A 17,937-nucleotide genomic window follows, 5' to 3' on the forward strand; every position below is an offset into this window, starting at 1 on the left:
CCTTCAGTGTCTGACAGGTAAAAGTCCAAAAAACGGGCAGGAACAAATGCGGAGTAAAAACAGACGCCTTTGCTTGAATGAATACATAAAGGGATGGACGTGGTCTGCAAAAAGCCCCCAATCCAAGTGTTACCAGTTTGAATCCCACCTGATCCCTCGAAGAACAATAAGTACACACAGCCATTACATTTAATGATAACCCAAGGTTTAATTTAAATAGAGTGAGTTAGAGCAAAGACACGTTTGTAAGTATTTCTAAATGGTGGGATGTGGGAATGCTTTCATACTTACTGATTTATTTATTTATTTTAATGAGTGAACCAGATAGCAGCTGCTTGAGTTTGGAGAATAATTTGTGGATAATTGGAAGAAAAAAATAATACTAAAAATGGGATGATATTAAAAATAAGAAGTCTTGGTAAACGTTTAACTATGACTCTGAACCAGGGCTACCTGTGGTACATTTCAGTTCTTTACTTGTTCCACATGTTGTCACATTACAACCTTATTTTATTTACAGCCATATTTTGAGTGACGGTAGACACCAGTAACAGTTTGAGCTGATATAATTTTGGTGAGAATTGGGTAAAGGTCGGTCCTAACCCAAATTCGAGAATCAGGTAAAAACTTTTTTTTTTAATGAGTCGTCTTCAAACTTGACAATGATACATGAGGCCTTGGGGGACATGCGTACTTAGGATGGCTAAGCATTTGACTTTGACCTTCACTGTTGGTGCCCAAGGTCAAAGTTGATCTTGGAAAAACAAAATGCCAAGAAACCATATCGAACGTAATTTACATGTCAGATGTTTCTACAATTTGATTGGACTCCACCTGTGGTATATTCAGTTGTCTGCACATGATTTTATGAGATACACACCAGTCTATTTAAAGTCCAACAACACATGTCAGAGCAAAAACAAAGACATGAAGTCCAAGGAATTGTCTGCAGACTTCAGAAACAGGATTGTTTCGAGGCACAGATCTGGAAAGAGGTACAAAAGATTTCTGCAGCATTGAAGGTCCCAGTGAGCACAGTGTCCTCCATCATCCATAAACGGGAGAAATTTGGATTCAACAGGACTCTTCCTAGAGCTGGATACTGGCCAATCTGAGTACTTAAGGTAGAAGGGCATTAGTGAGGTGGCCAAGAACCCAAGGAAAACCTTAAAGGTTCATCTTCCAACAGGACAACAACCCTAAGCACACAGCCAAGATAACAAAGGAGTGGCTTCAGGTCCTTGACTGCCCCAGCGAGAGCCCAGACTCTGTGCACTGACACTCCCCATCCAACCTGAGCCTGAGAGGTTCTGCAAAGAACAATGTGAGAACCTGCCCAAAAATAGGTGTGGCCAAGCGTGTAGCTTCATACTCAAAAAGACTTAATGCTATAATAGTTAAGTATTGAGCAACTACTGTGAATATTTATATATGGTATATTTTGTTGTTTTTATGCATTTGCAAAAATTTCAAACTAACCTTTTCCACTTTTTCATAATGGGGTGTTGTGGTTAATTTTGAGGTTAAAAATGAATTGAATCCATTTTGGAATAAGGCTGTAACATGACCAAATGTGGAACAAGCTGCAATATTATTTGCAGTATTCTTTTAACCACAAGGTTCAGAGGTGAAGGTTTAGGGTAGTATGCAGTGAGAATGTATGAAAAAATAAAGCCATCAAATTATGTTTCACTGATTATATGTTGTTTTTAACTTTCAAAAGTGTGAATGAACATGAGGAACAAAGGTGAATTACTCGCAACAGGAAAAATAAGAAAATATGCTAATAATTAACTTTCAAACGTAGTTGTTAACCGAGGATAGGAAAGGATTAGTAGTGTAACTGCTGTCCCATATGGAGGTAAAAAAATTAAATGAAGGTGTGGTCCTTAACAAATGTGTGCCAAGGTAACACACAGTAACACAACAATGAGAAAAAAAGAGGAAGGCACAGAGATAACTAAGGTAAAGGAAGTAACTTGTGGAAACAGGAATAGAAATATTTACCGTGAACAGAACTTTTTGTAGATTTAAAAAAATTATGTAATTGTAAATTTTCATGCCAGCAGCACATCTCAAAAAAAGCTGGGACGGGGGCCATGTTTACCACTGTGTATTGTCCCCTCTTCTTTGAACAACAAACTTCTGGGATCAAACTTCTGGGAGTGGGGAACTCCCAGAAGACTAGCTTGACTTTTGGGAGATGTTGTGCTAGTCTTGTCTGATATAGGATTTTAGCTTGGTCCTGTATCTTTGATTTCATTATGTACCAAACGTTTTAAGTTGGTGAACGTCTGGACTGCGCTCTTATGGACAAAGATCTTGGATGTTGTTCCTGGGATCTGCTGGAGCCACTCACCCAGCTTGGGAGTCACTGGACCGAGTGCTCCGATTACTGCCACTGTTAACTTCACCCTCCAAATCTTCTCGAGCTCTTTTCTCAGGCCTCGGTATTTCTCAAGCTTCTCATGTTCCTTTTTCCTGATGTTGCTATCAATCGATGAAGCTACATGTATCACTACAACTGCTTTCCTCTGCTTGTCCATCACTACTATGTGCGGTTGCTTAGTCATCACCAGTTTGTCTGTCTGTATCTGGAAGTCCCACAGGATCTGGTAGTATTTCTGGATGTCAGCCACTTCTTCTAACTGACAGGCTGCTGTACATACCGTACAGCAGCCTGTCCTTCCACGATGGTTCCTCTCCTTGCTCCATTTCTTTCTCCGGTTTCTGCCGCCTGAGATAAATAAATAAGCATGCGGTCAGTTGTGGCCATCTTGCTGATGTACTCATAGATGTTTGTCTCAGTGGTTCTGACACCCACTAGTCCTCGTCCTCCTTCCTTTTGCTTAGCATACAGTCTCAGGGAGCTGGATTTGTGGTAGAAACCATCAGCTACTGGTATGCCAGTACCAGTGTACTAGCAGCTGGCTAATTTACAGGGAGTGCAGAATTATTAGGCAAGTTGTATTTGTGAGGAATAATTTTATTATTGAACAACCCAAAAAACTCAATATCAAAGCTGAATGTTTTTGGAAGTAGTTTTTAGTTTGTTTTTAGTTGTAGCTATTTTAGGGGGATATCTGTGTGTGCAGGTGACTATTACTGTGCATAATTATTAGGCAACTTAACAAAAAACAAATATATACCCATTTCAATTATTTATTTTTACCAGTGAAACCAATATAACATCTCCACATTCACAAATATACATTTCTGACATTCAAAAACAAAACAAAAACAAATCAGCGACCTGGTGTCTTCCAGAAACTGGCAGTAGGACTGGGAGTTGAGCTTGACTCCATCCTCAACCCGAAAAGGCCCCACAAGCTCATCTTTGATGATACCAGCCCAAACCAGTACTCCACCTCCACCTTGCTGGCGTCTGAGTCGGACTGGAGCTCTCTGCCCTTTACCAATCCAGCCACGGGCCCATCCATCTGGCCCATCAAGACTCACTCTCATTTCATCAGTCCATAAAACCTTAGAAAAACCAGTCTTGAGATATTTCTTGGCCCAGTCTTGACGTTTCAGCTTGTGTGTCTTGTTCAGTGGTGGTCGTCTTTCAGCCTTTCTTACCTTGGCCATGTCTCTGAGTATTGCACACCTTGTGCTTTTGGGCACTCCAGTGATGTTGCAGCTCTGAAATATGGCCAAACTGGTGGCAAGTGGCATCTTGGCAGCTGCACGCTTGACTTTTCTCAGTTCATGGGCAGTTATTTTGCGCCTTGGTTTTTCCACACGCTTCTTGCGACCCTGTTGACTATTCTGAATGAAACGCTTGATTGTTCGATGATCACGCTTCAGAAGCTTTCCAATTTTGAGACTGCTGCATCCCTCTGCAAGATATCTCACTAGTTTTGACTTTTCTGAGCCTTTCAAGTCCTTCTTTTGACCCATTTTGCCAAAGGAAAGGACGTTGCCTAATAATTATGCACACCTGATATAGGGTGTTGATGTCATTAGACCACACCCCTTCTCATTACAGAGATGCACATCACCTAATATGCTTAATTGGTAGTAGGCTTTCGAGCCTATACAGCTTGGAGTAAGACAACATGCATGAAGAGGATGATGTGGACAAAATACTCATTTGCCTAATAATTCTGCACTCCCTGTATGTTTCATGGAGTGCGGTCCGGCTCTTCAGCCAGTAGGCGTGAATCATGTCTTGATGTCAATCATCATGTGATGCTATCCAGCTCATCATACTGGAGACCCTTTCTTAGATGCCTGCCACTGTGATGCTTACTGGATCCGGTTCAGGGAGGTTGCTGTGATCTGCTCTTAGATCCACTAGCCACTGTGGATTGCTGTTATGGGTTTTGTCCTTCTTCAGTATGCTCTTCCCCTATTTCTCCATCTCCTGTCTTGGTGGAGCTGTTCTAATATTGTTCCCCTGCCACTGAGAATACGCCTTGTATCCCATCCTGTCTGAGGGTTTATTAACAACAAACCACTACAGGAAAATTGTTCTGAAATTGTTTCACAATTTCTAGATTTTATTTTGATTTTTTTGATTTTTTTTTTTTTTTTTTTTTGCAGATTTGTGAACCTCTATCCATCTTTACTTAATATTTTACAACTTCTGGACTTCAGGGTATAACTGGCTGTCTTTTTACTATTTTTGATTTTAACTTTAAAGACAACCTACTTTCATTTTATTTTACATGTCTGAATTTAATTTGTGTTTTGACATGCTGTATGAGCACAATTGATCTAAAATCACACACACACACACACACACACACACACACACACACACACACACACACACACACACACACACACACACACAAACTAAAATCAGAGTAGGAAAAAACAATATTTATTAGTGTAAAAACAACAAACATGTAGGAATTCAAATATAAATTGTAAATTTATACAATAAGGTGTCACAATAAGATGGCACACAAATCATTTGTGCCACTACAAAAAATAGTTTCTGTCCACCACAAGACAGAGGAGCACATCATGAGCCTGACAGCAGGTGTATCAGTATATTAGTCGACATGGTACAATGTTTTCCTGCATAGGAAAGGGGTTTTGTGTTTTTCTTTTCTTGCGTTTTCCCTCGCTGCTCTTAGAAAATGCCGTTCTTATCGTTTCTTCCCACACTAAAAGTGACGATAGTATTGAGGAAAAAGGATTGAGTATATTTATTTTTATCATAACTCTGGTTTTACGTGGTCCATCCACACTATTTATTTATTTATTTATTTTTACCTGTCCCGTTTGGATCTTTAGCCATCAGAATTGTTGTCTGAAGGCCAAGAAAGATGCCAAGCGGATTTACTTTACCAAGTGGATCATCATGGCCTTGCCATATTGGTCGTTTGGTTGACCTTTATTATAATTATGTATTTATTTGATTTGATTTTCAGTTGCTACAAACGGGACAGACATGACTGGGGGATAGGACAGGGAGAAAGAATGAAAGAAAGAGAGGGAGAGAAAGAAAACCAGAGGAGAGAAGAGACGGTGAGAAAGGGGGGAAGAAGAAAGAAAAGCAAACAAAACACCTGGATCACCTGTATGGAGATGAGAAAAAAACAGAAGAGAAAACAAACAAGAAAGAGCAACATAATAAATACAACACCATCACAATATACTAGCTAACAGTAGATAACAGTAGATACTAATATCAACTAACTAATATTACATGTTATTGTGCAGCACGCAAGATCGACAGCGCACAATGTGCTTTGAGGTAGCAGCCAAGAAAGGTGTAGTTTGTGTCTGTGAACACCTGTGTGGATCAGCATGCTTGTATTCAAAAGGTTTCTCCATGTATCGATCTAGTAGGGAGTGTGGGGACTCATAGCCCCGTCCCCCAGGGCATGAAGCAGGTATGAAGAAGATCCAGGCCCCAGACATCCAGCGGCCCCAGAGTACGAGGACCCAAGGAGGACCACCACAGGGGCAACTGTGCCACCCTCCTGGGAAGAGCTGAGGAGAGCCCCAAATGAGAGGTCACTCAGCAGCCACGGAGCAGAGGCCAGAGGGGGTTGCAGTGACATGCCCGTGGGCTCTGCCGGTAGCCAGCTGTGACAGAGAGGACCAGGCCTCGGGCCCAGAGGCCACAGGCCTGAGGGCACCCCACCCCCTGGAAGAGGCCCAGCCGGGCCACAGGCGCCAGGCCCCGCCAGTCGGCCACCAGGAGTGAGTCGGTACATAAATGAGCGCCCAGACACCAAGAACCACCAACACACCAACGTCTGAGGGCATCAGCCACTGGCAGGGAGTGTAGTGAGGGGAGACAGTCCTCCATAACTCGGAGAGCCTGAGATGTCCCCAGAGAGGTGGGAACACAATTTCCACAACATCCACACAATTTAAAACGTGTATAGTTTGAAGTCTGCACTTTCAACCCAAATTGAACTAGAGACTCAATGTGGCTGTATCTTGTTGCTATGTCATCTTAAATCGCTCATGTAATGTGTATTAATACATTGAAAAAATGTTTTTTTTATTTATTATTTTTTGTGAGCTTTAGTTACCTGCTCCCCATTTTTTTTAGACATGTTGCTGGCATAAATTACAAAATGAGCTAATTGCTCTTTATGAACTAGTAAAATGTATCTATTTAAACATTTGATATGTTTTCTATTTTTTTACTTTGAATAAAATATGAAACTTATGAAACTTTCAAATCGTAGTATTCTGATTTTACTTACATTTTAGCCAGTGTCCCAACATTTTTGGGAGTTGGGTTGTATTTTTAAACTCATGTTCAGTATCATATTTGTATCAGTGTGTTTCAGTAGCGTCTTAAAGAGGAAAAACAAAAAGTGAATCTACTCAGTCTCTGGCCACACTGGCCTGATATGCCCAGTATGATGCATCAGTAATGCCAAACTTCTCCCAGAAGCAATTCCCGACCCTATAGCCATCTTAAAACACCTCTATGCATTTACGTGGGCTTTTTACAAAATGTTTTGAATGCACATTTATTTCAGTGATCAGAAAGACCTAAAAGCAAATGCAGGAATCACTAGTCAAATCAAGCTTTAAATTTAAATAGAAATGTCACTTTTCCGATCAGTAATGAATAAGGCTTAATTAAAAACCCATAATTAAAAGCTCGCGAATCCATTATTGAATTGTCACGTGTTGTCTCCATATTCACTTGCTGTAGGTGGAATCTTAAATGTAAGTAACTACTAAACATTTACAACACTGGGGGGCGGGGGGTGATTGGGTGTGTAACACCACACGTTATAAAGGCCCGCACTTTTACGGTTTGTGCAAACCTATCAGAACGCGAGGCCGCGAGTGCGTCATTCACACGTCAGGACAAACATTATCAGTTTGTTTGCTAACACCGAGTTAATATTATTTTCGTAAAATGGATGAAATGGGCAGCGCAGGATAAAGAACAGCCCACCGTGGTGCGGAGCTGTCCGTGGTGCTGAAAACTGCCTTTACCTTCTCTCTCTTTTGTTTTTTGACAACTTATGGAATGAAAAACCTGAGCTGGCAAATACTTTAGTTGGATTCCTTCTGAAACCACCCTTTTATTATTTTTTTTTCTATTATCTAGAAGAATAAGTTAGCTTTTCTAAATATACAAATTATTTATAATATTATTTAAAAGAAAAATGTTGATTTGTGTCAATATTAAAGCAACAATCCTTAAAATCGATAATACAACATCACTTATGGTGGTATTAATACTTGTCTTACAGATTTTAGTTAAGCGTCAAAAGCTGTAATTCATTTTGCACAATCCAATTACTAAAATCTGTTAAACAGGTTTTGTTTTAATCAATTTTTTTTAATCAGCTTTAAAGTTTAATTATCAGATATTTTATTGCTGTTATAGATTGAATTGAATGTTAGTTCTTGTTTTTTTCTGCATTATATTACGCTCTTAGAATAAAACAGTGTAACAACTACCAACTGAGTTTTATTGGTTTGTTGATAACAATCATACACAGTTACATCTATAAACAAATCATGAGAAACCGCACACTTGTACTTGACACAAATACCTAAAACCCACATGAATATTGCTACTGCTGGTATGAATTTGACATTTCAAATAAATGTACAGTTTGTTGGCCTTTAAGCCAATCTATTTTTTTAACGGTTACATACCACATTAATGTGGCCCAAAAAGAAAAGAAAAAAAAAAGAGGAACAAATTCCATTTTTACCATCCTTACAAAGTACCATTACACACTGCATACAGAAAGATTGAAATCCTTTTTCACAGCAACTATACAAATTCATTGCAATGCTATCACAGAACAGACACAACCAACACGCGCAATGCACAGTTCTGAAAGAGAGAGCCGCAGTACTAGGGGTTTTAGGTTTATTGGTCAGATTTGTTAAGAAAACTGCATCAGTACAAGAGTTAACAAATAGGAACAAAGCTTTTACACACACCCTAAAACACTGTTCTTCAATAAAAACAATAAGAGAATGAGGTGCCCTGTGACTTTGTCAAGCCCCACCCCGGCACAGATTACACACACTGTCCCTTATAAAGCATATGGAATGTAATCCACGCAGGCAAGCTCTTCCAGTTGTTTCCCCAGCTCCTGTGAACGTCATGCTTGTGTGCCGACACGGTAACCTGTCCCGCACCCTCCACTCCTTCACATTTACACAAACTGAAAAAAAAAAAAAATAATCCACTGACAGTAACAACAATGACCGCAATTTTCATGGCGATGCACAATTGTGAGATGTGATGAAATTCCCCGTCTCCAATTGACTTGTTTTTTCCCCTCTTTCATTTAAAAAAGTGTTCTCTACAATCAAACTACTAAAAAAACCTGTATTTAGAAAATAGTTGATAAAAATATTCCCCTGAATTGTACAAGAAAAGAGGTACAGGGAGCACTGGTAAAAGACGTGGCTTGAGAGATGTTATTCTGCTGCCTTATCTTTTTGTTCAGCTCCATCTGTAGTGGGTGCCTGTAAGATGACATTCAGAGTTTAACAGCACCGCCAAGAAGACTATTATCTTTCGATGTGTTTAAACGTGTCGCAGCACTTACCTCTTCCTCAGCTTTGGCTTCGCCATTCTCAGCAGGAGCCTCCGGCGCCTTCTCTTCTGGCTTGGCCTTTTCCACCTCCTTAGCTTTCTTAGGCTTAGCAGGTCCCTTCTGCAAAAACAAATATTAACCACATATTAGCCACCATATGCTAACAGTTCAGGTCTTATGAGAAGTAATTAAAATGAGACCCTACCTTTGGCTTAGGTTTGGGCTCTGGCTTTGCATTTTCAGGTCTCTGTGAGTAAAGAAGATCATTTTCTTTTAAACCAAAAAAAAATAACACAGTAAAAAGACAGCATTTTATCTATGCTTCTCCATACTTACATCTTTCAACCTGAGAGATCTCCTCTTGGGCTGCAGAGAATAAACAAACATAGTGATTACTTTTAACAGTCAGTCTCAGGCAATGGCTTTGAAAGATGAGATATTACTGACCCCTGGTGAGTGTGGAGGCTAACTGTTAAAATATCTAAAACCAAAAAACAAGAAATTCAGAAATGACTGCTTACCTCTGAGTCACCTGCACCTGCCTGTAAGGAGAACAAGAGAAAAAGTAAATAAATCAGATTATGATAACTGTCTGCATTCTGCTGTGCCTCTGATTGATTTATCTGGTACTGGGTGAGGACAGTTTTTTTTAATAAGTTATTATCCTATTTGAGTTGAGTAAGGTAATACATGCAAGGCCATTTAAAAACTAAAAGCAGTTTAATCAGCATGTTAACACTAAATGCTACTCCTTCAGGAACTACATTTTCCAGCGCAACGATAACTGAGCAGGAATAAAGTGCCCTGTAACATGCTGGCCTACAAAAGTCAGGGCAATATAATAGCATAATGTAGTTTAAACTGAGTCACGTGGTGCTGCTCTCCCAGCTCCTGCTAGTGATTTGCCTACAGTAATACTTCAGTGGAGGAGGGGGCCGACTCCGCCTCCTCACGACACATTCATTCATTGGTAATAAATGGGATTGCCAGTGGCCGGAGAAACCCGAGCAGCGTAGCCAGTGTTCCCGCCACGAATTTGAAAAAGAATATCTCCGAGATGCTCTGCGACTCTGTCGGTCTGCATGCAGAATCTACTAGAACCCCCAGCAACAGGAGCAGCGCTGTGCTGACGGAGGCTCGCCATTGCATAACCTACAACTGGCCTGAGCCGACAATACACAGAAAGCCTCTCGGCTAACGAGCCGTACGCCTTCCAAGAACTGCGTTTTCGCTTGCCGTGCATTAATAAACAACGCCTGCACACTAACTTTATAAAACAATATCGCTAATCAAAGCGTATTATGTGTTTGTTTGTTTTGTCCAACAAAAGAACTACAGAGGCCACTTTGTGCCCGCATTAAAAATAACGTTACAGCCAACCGCCACAGAATAATAAACCAATTAGGAATTTTGTACGTTTTTTTTCGCTACTGGGTCTTCTTTAGGAAAACTTTCGCATCCAGGGTGACGACCCCAACAGAAAACAATCGATATGCCGCCAACTTTCTGCGCAGAAAAGCCATCTATCGGCACGGTAAATGAATTCGATGCAGCTGCACAAACTGTTTTTCTGCTATAAAACGGGCAACCACTTGCCGCCGACAGTCACTGCACGAAAGAGAAGCTTCAATAATTAGCCGCTTGACAAAATCAAAACAGACACTACATGCTAACTAAACTCCGCGATACACAACACTGCTGTTGACGTTCACTTGGTACATAAAACGGACATATTGCAGCAACGTTTGAACAACTCTCGCCACAAGCCCCTTAACAAATTTTAGCTGTGGGTTATAAATACTGTGTTATTAAAGGCATGAAAGATAATGGTCTACTCACTTTGCTCCTTTTAGGCATGGTTGGTTTGTGGGTTTAAAAATAGCTAAATGTAACTGAATACAGGAGAAAGTACAGTGGTATATTCTGGATAAAGCTTTGCCAGTACAGTCTAATACAGCGCAGGGAGACGTTAATGTTCCATTGGAAGAAAAACTAGCTCAAACCGGATTGGATTCTCCCCCTACCTCCCTATTCAAACAGTTATAGTTCCTGCATGATTGACGGCGCTTCTGCCCGCCCACGCTGCACGCTGATTGGAGAACACAGCAGTCGGCAACACCATTTCAAATCTGTGCCCTTATCCGTGTGGATACGTGACACGTCAGTCAACAATTATGGTGAGGTATTTGTCTTTCTGTGCAGCCGTCTGCTAAACAAGGCAAAATTGTCATTAAAGCCGTCTTTCAGCTGGCCAGAAACGTCTTAATTTTCTCTCTAAACGTTCCACGGCTTTGAATTATGTCTATGTGCGCGAAAACAAAACACATTTTGCGTTTACAGTGCTAGTGTGGAAAGACTATCCATTGGCATATGACTGTGAGAGGGGTGTGTACTCCTCGAGCCAAGTCTTTGTAGTTTAGCTTGGGAAAATGGCGACAGGATACGTGTGGGTACAGCTTCTTGCCTCTGTGTGTGCTCTTGTGCAGCCCTTCTCATGCAGTCATCGTCCACTTGCTCAATGGTGTGCATACAGTCCAAACATGACTTCACTGGAAACAAGTGCGTTGGCTTTGTGCTGAAGTCATTTCTCACGGTTCGGCAGGGGACATTTATTCATTTCCCCTGAGTGAATGACACTACCCTGACACGGTTACATCTTACTTCTTTACCGCCCTGAGAAAAATACAGCTGCAAAAATACAACTGCTCATGATCAACTACATACATGGGAAATGTTTAAATATTTTCTGGAACAGATGAATACTATGATAAACTAAACTGTTTCTGTGTGTAAGTGACAAATGATTTATTTATTTACTTTTTTTTTTTTTTTTAGCTCATAACCGTTTCTGTAATTTCTTAAATTAATAATTGTTAATTTATCCCATTTCTAGACTCTCTTCCTATTAGAATTTTCTTCAATTTTGCAAAGAATAATGTCTCTAGACAGGCTACTGTAATAGAGAATTGAAATAAATTTAGCATACAAACACTGCATTTGGGTGTATTACCGGGATAATTACAATAATTCCCTAGATACAGTGATCAGGAAGCATAACCATAATATGGTATATATTATATTGCACAATATTGTGTAGGTGCACCCTGTGCTGCCAAAATAGACGTGTCAGGGCATGGACACGGGACTGTTGGCACCAGTGTTGGTAAAGTTACTTTGAAAAAAGTAATCAGTAACTAATTACTGATTACTTCCCCCAAAAAGTAATCCCGTTACTTTACTGATTACTTATTTTCAAAAGTAATTAATTACTTAGTTACTTTTTAAAAACACGATTTACAACCTGAAGAGGTGATAAAGCGATAGATCTTTCAGCCCAATTCTACTTTTTCTGCATAATCCATCATACAAAATGTAATCAGATGGAAAATTATCTTTTTAAAACTTGTTTTTTTAGTTTTAATCTTTTAACTTTATGCATCAAGCAAAAATTTAATTATATGCAACATTCTCTGACTTGAATAAATTCGTTTAACATTTAAACCTATTTTCTGCACATTCCAGCACATAAAATAAAATATTTTTTTGTGTTTACACTCAGTCTTTCAAATAGATGCAAGTAAAACACAGCAGAAAATAAATAAAGTCAAAGACTCAGCGGTCCTGTTGCTCTATTTTCACCTGTAAAGCAGGAGCAGGGTAGGCGGAGGTTTACCCTGGTGCAGGTGTGCCGCGGTCAGTTGAAGAATCCGCGAGTTTCTCTGTGAGTTTCCCATTACGTCGTAGCTACTCGGTGCTTGCTTGGAAATTTAGGGGTTTTTTTCGCTGTAAAAAGAAGTTTTCTTCCCACGCACGATGGACGCTAATGTTTTTGTCACTTTTTATGGAATCAAACTCAAAGTAAGGTCAGTACTTCCACGCTTTAAACGCTGCACGCTCATACTCTCTCCCACAATCGATATATGATCCATTGTTGATCTGCACACAGCTGTTGTCACTAAGGCTACGTTCACACTGCAGGTCTTAATGCTCAATTCCGATTTTTTGATCAAATCCGATTTTTTTGTCTGCTCGTTCACACTACAAATAAAATGCGACAGCAAACGCGCTCTAGTGTGAACGCTCAAAGCGGCCGCATGTGCAAAAGAAGACGCCACACACAACGCGCTCTGTTTAGACCCAGAACAAACTATATTGTTTGACTGATGGCCTTAATATAAAGACTTCGGACTTCATGTTTCCCGATTTTTGCTTTAAGTTATTTTGTTATTTACATAATAATGTAGATAACCTAATAATGATCCTTATTGCTGTTTTAGAGGAGCGGTGCTTCAAAGGATAGTTGCAGATTTCTGTCAGAACCTGCAGGTTATGCAGTACAAATAAAATGTTAACGTTTCTCCAACGTTGTCTTCCCAGCAGTTTCACTGGATGGCCAGGAAGCGTTCACGGTGTCTTCTCTGGCGCTGATAATTGGCCTCTGTCTTGTGTCAGTGACGTAAAAGACGGATTTAATGCAACTTGACCGTTCACACAGCAGTCGCTTTCTGAGACATCGGATTCAGTACCACATACGAAAGTGACCCAGATCGGATTTGAAAATATCGGATTTGTGCCGTTTACACTGTCAGCCCAGGATCGGAAATGGGTCGCATAGGGTCAAAAAAATCTGATTTGATGCACTTTCGCCTGCAGTGTGAACGTAGCCTAACTGCGCACTCGCTTACGTCACTGTCGTGAGACATTCTCGCAAAAATCACAGTTTTAGTAACGCAGAGGTACTACAGGAAAGTAACGGTAATCTAATTACCGTTTTTGCAATAGTAATCCCTTACTTTACTCGTTACTTGAAAAAAGTAATCAGATTACAGTAATGCGTTACTGCGCATCTCTGGTTGGCACTATGTACTATTTTGACTATGCCTGCCCCAAAGCCAAAAACACTTTGCTGTTAATCATGTTGTTCTGGGCACAAAGTTGTCCAGCAGGGTTACCATTCTCCTAGAATAGTTTCATATTTGTAATCTGCAGTAAATGCAAAAACACCACAATTTCTTCCAATTTTGCATCATTATTTGTAAAAGAAGCAACAACCAGTGTAATACCTCTGTGTGCTGCAATAATGTATTTTGCACTGTAGAGCACACTGTGTATGAAATTATACTGGAATAAGTATTTTGTTTTTTCCTTAAGTAAAAGCTAAAATATCAATATGTAAAAATACTCTGAACAACAAAAAACCTTGCATTTAAAATTCTAACTAAGCAAAACAGATCAAAAGTAAAAGTGCTCGGTTTGCAGCCATATGTATTGCTGTGCAGTCTTGTTGTTGGAAATTGAATTTCCTTTGGAGTATTTCATTACATTCTATTTATATCTATTATTCAGTGTAAACAGACATCTGTAAAATGTGTTTGTAAATTCAATTCAGTTTTCAGAATGTACAACGAAACCATTATTTCATTCAATTTCATTTCAAATTGTACATTAACAATGACAATAAAGGGCTAATCATAACATCAGTTGTGTCAAGGCACTTTATATTGTAAGATAAAGCAGCAGCGTAGGTCTATTATAGCATAACAAAGGATACAGGGTCCCCTGATCCAACCTTAACTAGATGCTTTGTCAGAAAGGAAGGCTTTATGCCTAAAGTAGAGAGGGTGTCTGTCTCCCAAATCCAAACTGGAAGCTGGTTCCACAGAAGAGGAGTCTGGAAGCTGAGGGCGCTGCCTCAAATTCTACTTTTAAATACCCGAGGAACCACAAGTAAACCAGCAGTCCACGTGTGTTTTCATTTGTAAACGCATCATTTTCTCTCCGTTTTGGCCTCCCGTCCACACTGAGACGGCGCTTTTGCTCATGGAAAACGCAGCGTTTTGGAAACGCTCTTGTAAACGCATACATTTGAAAACGGTGCTTTTGCGTCGCAGTGTGTACAGTGAAAACACAGACTTTCTAAAACGATGAGGCATGTTAGTCATGTGATGCAGTCATGTGACCAATTAAACTAAGATAACGGAGGGCATTACACAGCAGTTGTTTTGTTTGCTCTCAGTTTGACAGCCCTATTAAAGATTAAATTCAGTATGTACACGCTCCAGATAGCTTTACTTAAAATTCTTTAACTCTCACTTGCGTTTGCAACGTTGTGTTTTTGTGTTACCCGCAGCAACAGCACCTCATTGTTAGTCCATTTAAAAAACTCGGTGCTTTTCCTCGACATTTTGCCGCGACTTTTCAAAGAGCCGGAAGGAAAGTAAATAAGCAGCAGACAGAAATGAGGCAAGTTGAATCTTCTTGCGCTTCACGCATGTGCAGGACTGGAAGGTAAGCGTTTTTGACCGTTTCAATGTGGACGCACAACTGCAACGCTAGTGTGGGCACGGAGCGTTTTCAAACGAAAACGCCATTTTCAAATCTATCTGGGCGAGTGTGGACGTTGCCTGAGACTGAAGTGCTCTATTGGGGCGATTCGTTACTATGAGGTCTTTAAGATAAGATGGGGCCTGCAGACCTGCAGTCACCTTTCAGAAAGGTCCCAGGGGCCCGATACACAGCAGGTGCAGTACAGATTAAAAGGTTACAGGTTACTATTGTTTACATTCAGTGCCGCCATCTTTGATTGCTAACTTTTGCTGCTTCGATTTGCAGATTGGAAAGTCTGAGGTGAGTGAGTCTTCCACAAAAAAAATTCAGACTGGGAACTCGGAATTTCAGATTTTTTCTGTAACGCACCATTAGAACAACCTGATCATTACAATAGTTGATCCTAGAAGTTATAAATGCATGAACTAGTTTTTTAGCATCACTCTGAGACAAGATGTTTCTACTTTTAGAGATATTGTTTAAATTACATATTTGTTTAATGTGCACATTGACAGACATATCCTGGTCAAAACGATTCCTCACAGTGTTCCTGGAGGCCAAGGTCGTACCATCCAGGGTAAGAATATGGCTAGACACCATGTTTCTAACTAAAAATGTATGCTATGTTTTCGAATGATAAAAGGAAGCATGTATAGCATGTATATTGTAAATAGAATTGCTCAGAGCACTGCAAAAAAGTAAAAGAGCCCAGAGTAGCAGCCTGGACTCCAATTTATTAGATCCCAAACAGATCGAGATGTGCATGGTGGCTTAAAGCCCAAACCCTGCGGAACCCAAAGGATCCTCCGCCAACATCTCAGTCCCAGCAGAGACCACACACTCCCAACGCCTTGTAGCTGTTTGATTCAGGAGGAGGACCTGCACATGTCTATTTGTTTATTGGTGCTACTACCATTAAACAAACAGTCCTGATTCACAGTGAAGTGCTATTTCCTGGAGGTGTCCATTCAACAGCAGTTTGAGAACTCACCAACTCCTTTCTTTTTGTTTATGTAAAACCCACATCACACCTCAGCCCTAACAAAAGCTACCATATGTTAGATTTGAGCTTTTCCGTATAAGAGCCAAGTATTAGTGAGAAAGTGAAATCAGCTAATGAGTCAAAGAGGTGTTATTACCCGAGGTCTACTTTTCATTCCACGAGACATGCTTGAACAGCCAAACAGGCGGGAACTGATGTTTCTGTAGCTTGTGTGGCAACAGCAGGACAGAAGGGAATCAAAACGTCTGTTCTCTATGGATAAAAGAGAAGGTGATGTCAATAGACATTGATTCATTTATTTTATTTTTATACATATATATTTCTATTGTTTTTGTATGTATTCCTCTTCATTATATATATTTCTCCTGTTTGCTATTTATATTGTATTCTGGCACCCACTGCCCCACTCAGTGATGTGTAATCTGTTGCAATCTCTTTTTTTGCTTCCTAAACAACCATCTTAATCGAAGCATCAGGAGTTTGTGTTCTCTGTTAAAGGTATAAAACTGAATGACAGCAACCAGTTCCACAGGTTTTTAATCTTTCTATTTACTGCTTCACTTTGCAAACTATGTTCACTGTGAAGGACCTCTCAGAGCCGATTTAGGACGAAGAACCATTATATTGCACTTATAGCTCATTAATTAAAAACTGATGCAGAAATGGACAAAACCAAAAATCCAACATGGATCTGTGGACCCTCAAGTGACACTGCATTGAAGCCAGGAATGATTCCATCATGGAAATCATTGCATATGTGCACATGAGATCCCTGGAAATCTTTGCTGGACTCATTTAAAACAGACTGAGGCAAAATGGAAAAGAAGCTATAATGGTAGTAATTGTCAATGCTTAAAAAAATATAACAATATGCAACATTCTTTTATGATAGAAACTCTATATTCGTGTCCTCAGTGTGTATTTGTTGTTGTACACTCACTGGATGCTTTATTAGGTACACCTAGCTAGCTTCTTCTTGGATCACCTTTTGGTGAGTGCCTGAAACATTCCTCACAGATTGTAGCAGTTGCTACAAATGCATTAGCTGCATGTTGCAATATTTCATCTTAAGCTTAAAAAACAAATCTAGTCTATTTGTGTATTTTTTAGTTCCCAACAAGATTCTACTCTGAAAAAAATGTAATGTGTGCATTAGTAAAAGAAATCTGGATCCCAACACAGCAGAATTGGAACTTGTTGAACAACATGATTAACTGTAAAGTCTATTTGGCTTCAAGAAAAATAAACCTCAAAGTGAAGGAGTGTGGAGCACAATCAAGTATTAAAGGCTTCCCTATTGCATGATTATGAACTGAAAAGCATGTTGCACAGCAGTAGTTGCAGCTCTGTCTTGTCTTGAACTTCTGGCTTTGCAGGACTTGATAATCTGGATGTCCTTAAGAACATTCTGCAGCTCTCTGCAAAAGTCTTTCTTTAAGGTAATATATGTACATAACAGAGGGAGGTGAAAAAATGAAGGAAGGGCACAGGGAGGGGTAAGGGCATTAGGTAAGTCTCAAATAACAATGGTGTTGTTGTGTTGAGTGTGGAGGAGCCCTTCCATCACAGCCGCTGCATGTTGCTGTCTTTCCCCTCCTTTTGGCCCAC

General features: G+C 40.0%; 1 protein-coding gene across 1 annotated transcript; it reads right to left on the minus strand.

Annotated features, from left to right (window-relative positions):
• Window positions 1–7,889: 7,889 nt before the first annotated feature.
• hmgn1b (high mobility group nucleosome binding domain 1b) lies at window positions 7,890–11,028 on the minus strand. Its single transcript, XM_086307811.1, has 6 exons — window positions 10,839–11,028; window positions 9,521–9,541; window positions 9,336–9,365; window positions 9,205–9,246; window positions 9,012–9,119; window positions 7,890–8,928 (listed from the first exon to the last, which is right to left on the minus strand). Exons 1-6 carry the CDS (start codon window positions 10,854–10,856, stop codon window positions 8,881–8,883), a joined length of 267 nt encoding a protein of 88 aa, XP_086163937.1. The 5' UTR covers window positions 10,857–11,028; the 3' UTR covers window positions 7,890–8,880.
• Between the last annotated feature and the right edge of the window lie 6,909 nt (window positions 11,029–17,937).

The sequence above is a fragment of the Aulonocara sp. 'chitande type north' Nkhata Bay genome, linkage group LG10 (assembly GCF_057382095.1).
Source record: "Aulonocara sp. 'chitande type north' Nkhata Bay isolate Kocher_YH1m ecotype deep benthic linkage group LG10, A_spYH_male_GT1.1, whole genome shotgun sequence".
Lineage (NCBI taxonomy): Eukaryota > Metazoa > Chordata > Actinopteri > Cichliformes > Cichlidae > Aulonocara > Aulonocara sp. 'chitande type north' Nkhata Bay.